Below are 12,846 nucleotides of genomic sequence, written 5' to 3'. Positions count from 1 at the left end.
GATGAGGTGTTGGAGACAACAACAATGATGTTTGTTCAATTTTTGTTAAGTTTAAACATCTGTGTAGTTAACTTACTGAGCTTCGTTTTGACAGGCATAATCCATCCCACATTTTCATCCTGAGAATTGTAGATGATGAGGCGATCAGCAGCACCATCACAGCTGCTGAAGAGAAAACAGTTCATCCCACCTTTTGCCGCCAGTGCAGTCAAGCGGCCTTGCCCTTCCACAACCAGCGGAGACTTAGGTAATTAGCTACCTTAAGCTCTCCTTTGTTAGCTGTGTAGCTTCTGTAAACTGTACTATAGTCCCTGGTGTAGTCTTTTATTCTGTACAGTAAATGTTGGGATACTGGTAGTTCTACAGTACAGTATACCTGTATTGTATTCCCTCATCCTGTAGGTTAAACCTTGATATAGTTCATCCTGTAGGTTAAACCTTGATATAGTTCTTTGTTTAACTTAGGGATGATCTGGCAGTAACCTGTGTAGTGCAGCGGTAGAGCTCTGGTTGGAGGAAGCAGTGTGCTAACTTGCTGTGGTTCAAAACTTAGTGAAGACCTGAGGTTTTTCTTGCTTGTTAATCACTGGTAGGAACATTAGGAGGTCTTCTACAGCTAAAGTGATCTGAACTGGTAATGCAGCCTCAGGCTCTCTCATAATCATCATCTTTATCCTGCGTCTGTCTTTTCCACCCACAGGTAAGGTCCAGTCAGCAAGAAAAAAAGGAGAAAGTGATTCTCCATTCAAGCCCCAGAATCCTTGGCTCTGCCTTATATGCATACCTTCCACACGTAACTTCCTAGTTAGCTCAGTCTGTCCAACAGCTGTCAAGTTAAAAATGAAATTATTACTTTTTTAACCAAAGTTTGGAGAAACATTTGTCTTGTAGTGGACTGTTGATGATGATGATGATGAAGATGGTAATGATTAATATTTTTTTTCCCCCAGGCGACCAGAAGACCTGCCCCAATGAGCCTGGACAGCTGAGGAGTCCTTCAGATATTCTCTCACTCATCCGCAAGCAAACTGTTGATGACAGTGGAAACTCTGCCAGACCAAACACATCCCACCCAATGGAACATGAGCAGTCTGATTCCACACACCCCTCTACTGATCCAGCCATCCATTCTTACCCCTTGCATCAACCACCTTCTGCTAATGTGATCCAGGTTGGAAGATTTAGCAGATCCCCTGCAGTACCATACAGGTATAGTAAATTCTGGTAATGAGTTAATAGTTATGATTATGTCATTGGGTTGAGCACAATTAACCTCATCATGAGTCACGATTTTTGACATTCAGCCATTTACAGTACACTGAATCTTTGTTTTAACTGGCAACTCACTTTTTTTTTTTATTTGTATACTTTTTTTTTTTTTTGTAATTGGTTCATATTTCATGTGGTCTTTGGAGATTTTGCAACACCACTTTCTTAGCAGTTTATTCTCAACATTACAGCTCAGTACAGTATTGATGTTGTGTACTGCATTCAGTTATAAAGGCTCGGGCATGCTTGTATACACTGGCCTTGGTCACCTACTGGTGGCTTTCCACATTGCCAGACTTCTAGCAACTGTTTGTTCAGTCCCTTTTCCCAGAGATCACACTGTATAACCTTGTCCCATGTCTTTTTCAATCTGCTTCTTGCAGTTCTACCCTCTGTGATATAAACAACATACACAAGATACAGTATAAAGGACTTATGGAAGAATGCAAGCTGTAATATGCAAAATAGTTAACTCATGTAACACAATAAAATTGCAATTTAGTTTAATTTTTCTATGTAAACATGGTTTTACTTAGCTCTCCCAACACAGGAAGCCGTTGGGACAGTCTCAGCAGCCCAGCACAGCCTCAGCCGGGCCAGTGGCGAGTCAGATGGGTGGAAAAGAGCGAGTGTATGGGGTAGAAAACAAGGAGCCAGCCCAAACCAAGTACGTAATGCATTCTGGCACAGAGTTTTGTAGTTGTTATAAAAAAGGTAACAAATGACAGGGAGGTGGTGGTCAAGTGGTTAAAGATGTGATCTGCTGTTTGAAAAGATGTGAGTTCAATCCCAGGCTGGGGGAGGGAACAATTTGGTGGTTTGAGTTTTGCAATAGCAAACTTTACTGATCTTCCAAAAGACCTATCAGTGAGACATGAACCCAACAATACCATGACACCAATCCTAACAAAGACAGCCTCTCATATGGTTATTCATTGTGGACAGTTTTTAATTGGCACTGAAGTGGTGACATGTGAAAGTGTGACACATAGGAAAACACAGATGTCACCATGTTGAAAGTTTAAATAATTTCCAATTGATATACGGTTCCTCACTGCTTCAAGAGAAGCTACACATGCCTCCTCAGTTCACCTTTTTCTTTTATCTCACAGTCATTATTAAGCACAGTTTTGTGTGAACTGTTTGGCCTGTGAGGTGAAGCCAAGTACTGTATTTTCGTTTTTTTTTGTGATTAGTGGATGGATGTGTGGCACATATTTTCCTGGTCACTTTGTGGGTAGTTCTTCATTTATGTGTATGTGTTTTCCTGTTCTTGTTTCTTGATTCCTCCCACCTCATGTAAGAAGGAGAGTTAGGATGATGGTGCTGATGATTTTGTAGTGGTACTAGAGAGGGACACCTTAACATGGTGGCATCAGTATATCTGTGGTTTCATTGCCTATTTATACAAATGTCTCAACTCTCTCCCTGTTTCCCCAAGAGAAAGATGGTGGATTGCAAGTGATGGGCAACTTTGGCCTTCAGTCCACAAGGTTCATATCCAGATGAACCTGAGGCCACAACAACAGCAATTACAACATGATTTTTGCCAGGTACTACTCAGTGGTGTGGTGCAAACGATCCAGCAAGAAGCACAAGAAGTGGGAGGGAGATGCCATTCTCATCGTCAAAACCCGCAGTGTTATTCTGCAGGTGAGACTGATTAACTGAAATTACTGACTAATCGATTGAGTGACTGACTGGTTGATGGGTGACTGATATGAGTGACCAGACATCTAAGCAAGAAACACAAGAAGTTAGAATGGGTCTTATTTTGTGGGTTTTTTTGAAGACAGCATACAAGAGTTTTGCTGACCTTGATGGGGTGCCAGTATTAATACTCTCAGGCTGGAATCAAATGTTATAGTTGTCCACTGCTTCACCTCCTCACCTCTTTCCTCATCTTCTGCAGGACTTAGAGGGGAAAGAGATCGGACGAGGGATGTCATATAAGTTGTCAGACCTTGAATCGCTCCAGGATGGCAGCATCTTACCTGTAGGGTCAAAGGAAGTTGAGGTGAGTCAGTTAAAGCTTATCCATTGTCATCACCACCACATCACAGTCATCATTACCATCACCATCATCATTGATTTCATCCTTGGCCCAATCCATATGGAAGAGATGGGATGGGTCAGGATTCATCATCATCATTCTCTCTCTCTCTCTCTCTCTCTCTCTCTCTCTCTCTCCATCATCTATCATCATCATCATTATCTCCATCTTCATCATCTCTGTTTCTGTCTGTTGCACCCTCCATCTCCATCATCATCATCTATACCGTTGCCAACAGACCCAGGGCCCCATTTATAACCATCTGTTCTTCTTCCAACAGGTCCAGGACCTTATATATGACTAATTGTGCTCTAACCAACAGATCCATGGCCCCATTTATGACCATTTGTGCCCTTATCAGCAAATCCTGGACACTATTTGTAACCATCGGTGCCCCTGCCAACAGATCCAGGATCCCATACAGTATATGACTATCAGTGTCCCTGCCAGCAGATCCAGGGCATCATTTGACTGTCTGTACCCTTACCAACAGATCCAGGACCCCATATATGACCATCTGTTTGATTTCCAACAGATCCAGAACCCCATTTCAGCAGAGAGCTATGCCAGTGGTGCGTGTTTCCAGGGTGAGTTGACGCCCTTGCCTGCTACGGCCCCTACCCGCTCCGCCCTGCCACGTCCCCGTCCCAAACCCTTCCGTCTGCCTACTCTGGCTCGCCCCACACCCGACAAAACCAATGGTGCCCTGAGTGAGACTGGCCCGCTCTTTGACCCCACCAGGCCCAATGCTCTAGTCATGCCACGCCCACCCCCACAGCAGCAGGTTTGTACATCCTTTTATTTATTTATTTACCCTTTCGCACTGAGGGGGTACCATTTTACTTCATTATTGCCACTGCCTGATGTTTTTATTTAGCTTAGGACAATCTTAGTCATAGTTGTTGTTATTGTTGCTGCTGTTGTTGGGTTGCCCCCAGTGTCACTGAGGCGGAGTACTGGAACAACAGGATCTCGCTGGATTTCCGGTGAGATCGGAGGAGATTGGCATCCTGGCCGCTGCACTTCCAGTGAGTGAGGTGCCTCATGACAGCAGCAATGCTGGGGAACCAGACTGCACCAAGGCGTGATATATTTTTTATTGTGGTTACAAGGTGGAGATGGTGGGGACATGGTTTGAGAAATTGCCTGCTGTTCAAAAGGGCCCCAGCCTTTTCTCAAGTAGGGGTAGGGGATAATTTTCTTAACTGAATTTCATTAAGACTCCTCTACTTTTCCAGTGTACCCACCAACGTGTCATATTCATTATGGATGATGGGTATTAGTGCTCAGGTGGTGGCATGAGAAATTGTGTAGCATGTAAGAGAACTCCTGAGCTTCAGGAAACAGACTATTAAGCTTATGCCCAGAGTCAGTCACATAAAAATAATACTGTAAATATGTACTAAGAAAAAAAATCTGATGGTTAATGTATGAGGATGGTAGTTGGAGGGAAAGCAGCCAAATGGTAGTGGAAAGGGCAGCATAGAGGCAATTTGTTTGTGACCCTTCCATGCAGTATTAAGATGTCTGGCAAGAGATAGCTATAATGAGGACTTGCCACATTCCCTCAACAGTGACGGAATCCTGGTGTGGTGGTTAACTCCGTCAAGCCGGTGTCATATTTTCTATTTATTCTTGCTACCTCTAGGCTTCTTAACTTAGGAAGGATGTGTAGTAGGGAATGGCATTACTAATGCAATAATTGTTCTTTCCCTATTAACAAGTCTCTCCTAACAGTGGCAGAATCCTGGTCTGGTAGTTGATGTGGTAGTGGACCCACATGTTTCGTCCCAGTTACGACCTCACCAGCAGGAGGGTGTGGTGTTCCTGTACGAGTGTGTTCTGGGACACCGTAGTCATGACGCACATGGCGCCATCCTTGCTGATGAAATGGGCCTCGGCAAGACCCTTCAGTGTGTGGCTCTGGTGTGGACGCTACTTAAACAGGTGGGTTGTGTCTTGAATTCATATTCTCATGAACTTAGGAATTTTTCTAACAACTCTATACACCTCAGTTGGTGCCATCTTGCCAATGAAATGGGCCTTAAAAAGACCCTTCATTGTTTGGTCTGCATGATGCCTAATCAGATCCTTCTGTAATGTGCCGTGGTAAAACCCTTAACTCCTTCAGCGTGATAGCATGTTTGATTGATGTATTTTTTATCAGTGTGCCATGTAATCCTTCCTAGCTACTACTCCACATCCCCCCCATAGGGCCCCTTCCAACGACATCCGGTTGTGAAGCGCGTGCTGGTGGTGACGCCCTCAAGCCTGACTGTTAACTGGGGCAAGGAGTTCAAAAAATGGCTTGGGAGCAGCCGCCTCACGGTATACATTGTCGACCAAAATAACAAGGTCAGGAAACAACACAACCCAGGCATAACATAGCACTGCATTACAAAGCATAATCTAACCTAATGTAATGTAATACATTGTACTCTATCTAATCAAAACTAAACTAGCTTGATCTAACCAAACTCAAATTGACCCAATCTGATCAAACCTAGCATAACTAATTCCATCCCAGTGTAATCTAATCCTGTTTACTCTGAATCCAGTCAGATTCAGTCTGCTATATTAATCCAGCCTTTCAAACCTAACAACAGCCTAACCTAACGTAACCTCTGCAGGCAGAGAACTTCAGCAAGCAGACCCAGAGCCCAGTGATGGTGATATCATACGAAATGTTCATCCGCTGTGCCCCAGTTATCCGGGACCTCAAGTTTGACCTCTTAATCTGCGATGAGGGCCACCGCCTCAAGAACTCCAACATCAAGACAACTTCACTACTGGCCAGCATCGAATGCAGGCGAAGGATTCTGCTCACAGGAACACCGGTGCAGAATGACTTGCAGGTGAAGGGCAAGAAAGTGTAGTAGCAGTAGTAATATTTGCAGCCTCAGGCTCATCTGAATGTGAATACAGTAAACCACAGGCTAAAGTCCCCTCCCCCCCTCCTGCAGCCTACCATTCTCCTTTTGGGGGGATTAGGGAAAGAGTGGTGAGACATTTGCATAACTGGACAGTCCCATTGCCCAGTTTAATTGGTGCCACCAAATGTTAGATCAGTAATGGTAACAGCCAGTCCCATATTACCCCCTTTAAGGTGTAGAGGCCTGTGGCTAGGGTACCAAAGTCCAGTACATTTCTGGGCATTACATGATTGAACAGTCTCAAGTTACCTTTCAGGGATCAGAGCTATGGAAGGGTGTCACTCCAGTTGGGATGTTTTAACCACAGCACCACCAGGCAGACTGAAGGCATTAAATACAATGTTCTTGTAGGAGTTGTACGCTCTGGTGGAGTTTGTCAACCCTGGAGTGCTGGGATCATCGGCATCATTCCGACGTGTGTATGAGGAGCCCATCGTGGCATCCCAGCAGCCACATGCCACACAAGAAGAGCAGCAATTAGGTGTGCCATTTGTTATACTTTTGTACAGTAAGTCCTCATTATATGGCAAAATGAATTGTTTGTGATTTGTGTCTTTTGTTGGTGCTGAAGCAGAAAAGGGAGTAAATGCATAATGGTGTGAGGGAAGACATGAGAAGGATTGACAAGAGAGTGAGAGAAGTACGTAAAGACAAAGTAGCCTGCAGGGAGGTCTGTCATCTAATGTTGGGGGGTGATATGCAGGATGGAGCAAAGCACCAGAGATGATGGTGATGAATTTTTAGTCAGAGACTTAAATTTGCCTACTGTTCTATTCAGTCTCCTTCTTCGCACTCAGGGCATGTGTCACTTTCCTCCTTGATGCATCACATCAAAGGGAATCACCTACGGATAGAGAAACATTAAGTCTCTCTCAGCCTAGGAATATTAGCCAGCAGACGAATATGTGAAGTAGAAAGGTGAAATATCAGGTGACTGCTAGTTCCATACTGTACAGTTGGCAATTGTCAAAAGAGAGACTTAAATATACCTTCTTCCACCAGGTGCTAATCGTGCCACCCAGCTCAACAGGATTACTTCACTGTTTATCCTGCGTCGCACTCAGGATGTTATCAACAAGTAGGTCTAACAGTCTGTCTGGTTATTCTTCACTTATCCTCCCAAGAAAGATCTTTCTATTAATTTATTCATGCTACTGGTCAACATTCTTGGAGAACACTCAAGTTACGGTGATGATCCTTGCCTTACATGCAACAGACTGAGTTGTCATGAGATGTCTCGAGGTTTTTGAGTGTTGTGAAATATCAAAGGCTTGAATGATATCTGTGCATATAGCATAAATTAGTACTGTAATAGTTATGATGACAGTGCTGGTACAGTACAGTAAGTTCTCATTAGATGATGATGGTCCAAAATGTCATGCCTCCATTCCAGGTACCTCCCAGCTAAGACCGAGTACGTTGTGTTCTGCCTGCCCAGTCCAACCCAGGTGGATGTGTATCAGGGGGTGTTGGGCTGTCGAGGCCTGAAGAGCTGCATGCTATCCCCAGATGGCACTGACACTCTCGCGGCCCTCTTTGCACTGCGAAAAGTGTGCAATCACCCTGCCCTGCTTGCCAAGGGGGTTCAGGATGAGGAGGGACAGAGTGAATTGGTCAGAGAGATGGCTACAATACTGCCAGACCATCTAGAATTTGGCAAATATGATGAGGAAGTAAGCTATCATCCTTTTTGTTTTTTCTTTGTGCATCTTTTAAAAAATATTAATAAAAATACTGATACAGTATGTGCAGATGGTTAGGCCTGTTTGGTAGGGGCAGGCATGTGTGGTAGGGGCAGGATTCTTGGGGCCTATTTCATTGGGCTTATTGTTGATAGTTCTCCTTTGGATGTGCCTTCTCTGTCCCCACATTCGTGACTGTTGCACCCCATCCCATCCTGGAAAAAAGTTACTATGCTGTTATTGTCTTGGTTTATTCTTGCTGCCTTCGGAGGACTGTATTTTACTGAGGGGAGACTTTTTATAATAAAAGGGTCAGTGAAAGTTGTCTGACTCTCCTAGTTTGAAAAGGGTGCCTGGTGGTCTAGTGGTCAGGACACCCCAGTCAGAGGTCATGGCCTTGCATTGGTTCAATCACCAAGAGGCAACTGGAGAACTTGCAGTGATATAATGCCACCACAGGGATGTAGACTAGTTGTCTACCCTACATGTACTAGGAAATGTAAGGAGGAGGTGAGGTATCATTAATTCTTGAGTCCAGTGAGGTAACTTTAATTAATCATGCCTTCACAAGTGAGTTTTGTTCAATTCTTGATAGAGTTTTTAGACTGGCAGGGTTAGAGATAGAGTTCATGAACCACTTCACTACCTGGGTGCTCTCTTTAAAAAAATAAAAAAAAATAGTTATAAAATATTAAATGTAATTGGATTGAAGTGCTTAACAGCATATGCCTTGTCCTTTGATTTTAATTTGCAGAACTGAGGTGTGTCCCTAGTTTGCATGCTGTTTGATACAGTGAGATAATTACATCTCTTTGATTTGATAGTTCTGTTTCGAGCCTCTCCTTTCTTTCCAAGTCGTGCCTCACCCTTGTCATAAGTGGAAATTGGGATGGTGAGGATGATAGTGATGATGATAATAGTTCTCCTGCTTCTGTGCTTTCTAACTTTGTGTCTGGATCCACCCTTGCCCCATATTTCTAGCTGGGAATAAGAGGTGGGATTATTGTGGTCATGATGATGGTATTAACACTCATGACAGTGGAAACCTGATATTTTTGGGTGGGAATAAGGGTTAGCATGATGATGACGATGATGATGATGATGATTATGTTAACCCACAGGACAGTGGCAAACTGGCAGTGTTATCTTGTATGCTTTGGGCGCTGCGAGAGTCGGACACACGAGAGAAGATAGTGTTGGTGTCGAATTACACATCAACGCTTGATGTTTTGGCCTCGCTTTGTCATCGCTACAATTACCCCTACCTGAGGCTAGATGGGTCTACCCCTACGCATCAGAGACAGCAGCTAGTCGATCGCTTCAACTGTGCTACCTCAGAGGATTGTAAGCCATTTTCTGTTTGCTGGTTTTAGGTTTCTCTCTTCTCCTTACCTCTCATTTTAACTCTTCCTGTCTAGTCTTGCCTTCCATTCCTTTATCCTTTCTTTTTTCTTCAGGAGAGAAAGAGAGGGGGGGGAGAGAAAACCTATGAAATCTCCTCACATCCACAGTTGTATTCCTGTTGAGTGCAAAGGCTGGTGGTGTTGGTCTGAACCTTGTTGGTGCCTCACGAATCTTGCTGTACGACCTGGACTGGAACCCGGCCACAGATCTGCAGGCCATGGCCCGGGTGTGGCGTGACGGCCAGCGCAACAAGGTCCATATTTACAGGTAAGGTCGAGTCAGGTGTTTAGCACAGCAAGACCCATGTTTACACGTCAGGTCAGGTTGCGCTGGGTTGGATGTTTAGGGACTGTTATTTTTTTGCGACTCCAGGTTCATCTCAACCTGAACCCCAAGGCCAGTGCAACAAGATCCACATTTACTTGAGATCAGTCTTAGGTTTGGGCAGGGAACAGTTTGATTATTTGAATTTTGTTAAAACTGGCTTTACCGATCATCCATGAGACCCAGCAGCATGTCATAAACCCCCCCACTAATGCCATTACATCATTCCTGAATGAGACAGCACTGTGTTGATTACAAATGGTGAGTAGTACTGCCGAAATGGTGACATGTGAAGGAGTGTGGCACAGAGAAAACTGCTGGGATTCTCATGTCTGTCCCAAAACTGGACACATGACAAAAAATTATAAACTCAGATTGTTTATTCATACATTTGATTCAGCACTAATGCCCACTGCCCATACTGAATACATGCTAGGACTGTCTCACTCAGGACTGATGTAACTATATTGGTGGATGTGTTTTTATGACATGTAGGTGGGTCTTATGGAAAGTCAGTAAAGTTTGTTGTAAGAAAATTTAAATCACCAGACAGCTCCATACCCCAACCTGGAATCGAGCTGGTTTCCTTTCAGATGGCAGATTATTTCCCTGACCACTTGACCATCACAATTCCTTATTTCCTCATCCAGACTGTTAGTGGCAGGGACAGTAGACGAGAAGATGTATCAGCGGCAAATCAAGAAACAGGGTCTGAGCGGAGCAGTTGTGGATGCTCGGGACTCTCACAATGTTCGTTTCTCTACGCAGGAGCTCAAGGTGAGTTGTGAGAGAGGGGAGGGAAGATTGAATGATTGATTGTGTGAGTGCGTTCATGTGTGTGCACACACACATGTATGTTTGTGTGAAGTAAAATATATGCAGTTGGTTTAGCACGTGACGTGCAGCCAGGATTTTGAAGAATTGAACGATGTATGAATGATAGTATGGACATTTCACTGGGTAAGACATTGATATGTGAGTGATTGTGTGGGCCATTCCATTGGCTTTGCTGTTGATAATTTTCCAACCACCAGGACCTGTTCACCCTGCATACGGACACATCCTGCCTCACCCATGACCTCCTGCATTGTAGGTGTGACCTGAAGGGCGGACCCACAGCCACAGAGTCCAAAACTCCCCAGCGGCCATACAGAGGTTTGTCCATGTTTTCAGGCTGTAGTTCATTCCAAGTTAGACTTACATTCAGTCAAAACTCATACTCTTCCACACTTGCCCAGAGGCTAGGCTACAGTAGTCCTTGTATTTAAATGTTGATGGCCAGCCCACTTCTCTTTGACCAAAAGCCTCCAGTAACCTCTTGTGGATCAAATGGTGCTTGAATGTCATTGTAACTGGGGCATTTCAACCATAAGCCTACCAGGCACCAGTGAAGAGTAACTGTACTGTCAGTGTTCCTTTCCTGTGGTACAGAATGCCAGCTTGGGGCCAGTATCGACACTGCTCCTCCCAGTGATACTCTTACCAATTCTGCTTCCACAACCACCACCACCATGGACCAGCTACACAACTGGCAGCATCTGGCACCTCCCTTCACTCCAGCAGTCCTTAAGGTGAGTGGCCATCCTAAATATTAAGATGATGTTTATGTGGTATGTTGGGGTGCTAACCATCCAGCATCCTCTTAAGTGATGTAAGGCTTCATTCAGATGAGTCTGCAGCAGAGCTGCCTGTTTATGTCAATGGCATTGCATGAAGGCATCCTTTTCCAGCATCCTACAAACCACATTTAGAATACCCATATTAGTACTAAATGGGATGATGATTTTTTTCTCTCTTTCCCGGCAGGATCCTTGTCTCAAGGCAGCATCTGACTTCATCACCTTTATATTCACCAGTGAAACCCGGACAGAGTGCATTGCCTCCTCAAACACCCTCACATCTTAACTTCTGCATTTCATTCCTGCTATTGCCAGATGGTTTTCTTAAGCAAATGTAGGAAGAGTGGGAACGCATTTTCTGTGAGGAGTGTGCGGAGAGACAGACAAGTGAGGAAGTGCGGGTGGGCTGTGGTGTTGATGTGCATGTGCTGGAATTTTTAAGAAGTACCCTGAGATTATCTGGTTGTGGAGTTTTTGTAATTGCTTAACCCTGTTCTGTTTGGCCATGTAGACCCGTTGATCACAGTTAAGCAACTGCTTTGTGGGGTTGTCCTACAGGCAAAGTACAGTACATACATTGTGTAGGGATCTGTCACTCCCTTGGAGTAGACAGCACCTCACCAGGGTCTACCAGGATCCATCCCACAGCAAGCTGCAGGGATATATAGGGAGGTTTGGCTCCCAGGTGGACACCACAGTTGCTCCACCCAGGTTGCCCAGTGCCATGACACATAAGTTCTCCTTCAGTGCCTTGTTATGTGGAATAAAAGTGGAGAGTGGGAGACTGAGTGTATTTGAATGAAGTGGAAAGGAGAGAGGAGGGAAAGGGAGACCGAGGATAAGGTGGAGTAGCACATGCATGAGTGATGTGCGATGGAAGGAGGGCAGCCTGATGGCAGAGGACAGGGCAGTGTGGAGGTGATTTGTCCACTCTTTCTGGGATTAAGGCATCTGGCTATTGGTAGACAGACCTGCTAGTAAAGAAGTAAATGAAGGCTTTAACTCCTTCTACAAGGGATCTCCCCTGATCTTAGTAGAACCATCCAGTGGCAGCAAGAATCAACTACCAGACACCTTAATGCCATAAGGGGTGGCCATAGACAAACAGCCTTCATGCCACCCTGTCATCTGCCATTTTACTGCCCTCCCTCCAGCTCACACCCCACTCTCTCATATACCTGTCCACTTCATCCTGAATCATCCTTCAAAGTTATCTTGAGTACTAACCCTTCACCGCTACTGGTACATCTAGGAATTCTGTTTAACTTAATACCAGGTGCTTTTGTTTGGTCAAAGGGAAGTGAAGAAAATGCCTATACTGTAATTTGTAATCCAACGGCAAGTGCTGATTATTTTTCAGAGGCAAACTCTTGTGTTATCGAAGATTATTTCTGTATCGTTTTCGTTTTCGTTTTTAAAGGCTCCAACATGCTTGCATGATGTATTCTTGAACTCTGCATTTTGACCTTCTTTATATAAGGATCAAGGATTGTGTAAGACTGAAAATAGGAGTACAAAAGTGGGTGATTTTATGTGTGTATGTTTTGATAGCCAGTCAACTG

General features: G+C 44.4%; 1 protein-coding gene across 1 annotated transcript; it reads left to right on the top strand.

The window, feature by feature from the left end:
* The first annotated feature begins 135 nt into the window (after positions 1-135).
* LOC145413288 (DNA repair and recombination protein RAD54B-like) lies at positions 136-11,570 on the top strand. The gene is made up of 18 exons (XM_080283017.1): positions 136-247; positions 951-1,209; positions 1,820-1,936; positions 2,799-2,922; positions 3,182-3,286; positions 3,858-4,106; positions 5,060-5,269; positions 5,537-5,677; positions 5,953-6,177; positions 6,607-6,736; positions 7,258-7,333; positions 7,649-7,928; positions 9,059-9,281; positions 9,449-9,608; positions 10,316-10,442; positions 10,700-10,820; positions 11,097-11,236; positions 11,472-11,570. Exons 1-18 carry the CDS (start codon positions 136-138, stop codon positions 11,568-11,570), a joined length of 2,898 nt encoding a protein of 965 aa, XP_080139143.1.
* The last annotated feature ends 1,276 nt before the right edge of the window (positions 11,571-12,846 follow it).

Source organism: Coenobita brevimanus, chromosome 95, assembly GCF_032717465.1.
Source record: "Coenobita brevimanus isolate Jiangsu-jjx chromosome 95, ASM3271746v2, whole genome shotgun sequence".
NCBI classification, from domain to species: Eukaryota; Metazoa; Arthropoda; class Malacostraca; order Decapoda; family Coenobitidae; genus Coenobita; species Coenobita brevimanus.
This window is presented reverse-complemented; position numbering and strand designations above follow the sequence as displayed.

What these genes read in the sequence shown, in the direction of transcription:
- LOC145413288 (XM_080283017.1), top strand. Translation starts at nt 136, where the DNA reads ATGAGGCGATCAGCAGCACCATCACAGCTGCTGAAGAGAAAACAGTTC. An exon ending in AAGGAGCCAGCCCAAACCAA is followed by an intron (nt 1,937 to 2,798) that starts GTACGTAATGCA and finishes CCACAACAACAG; the next exon opens with CAATTACAACATGATTTTTG. An exon ending in ACAAGAAGAGCAGCAATTAG is followed by an intron (nt 6,737 to 7,257) that starts GTGTGCCATTTG and finishes TTCTTCCACCAG; the next exon opens with GTGCTAATCGTGCCACCCAG.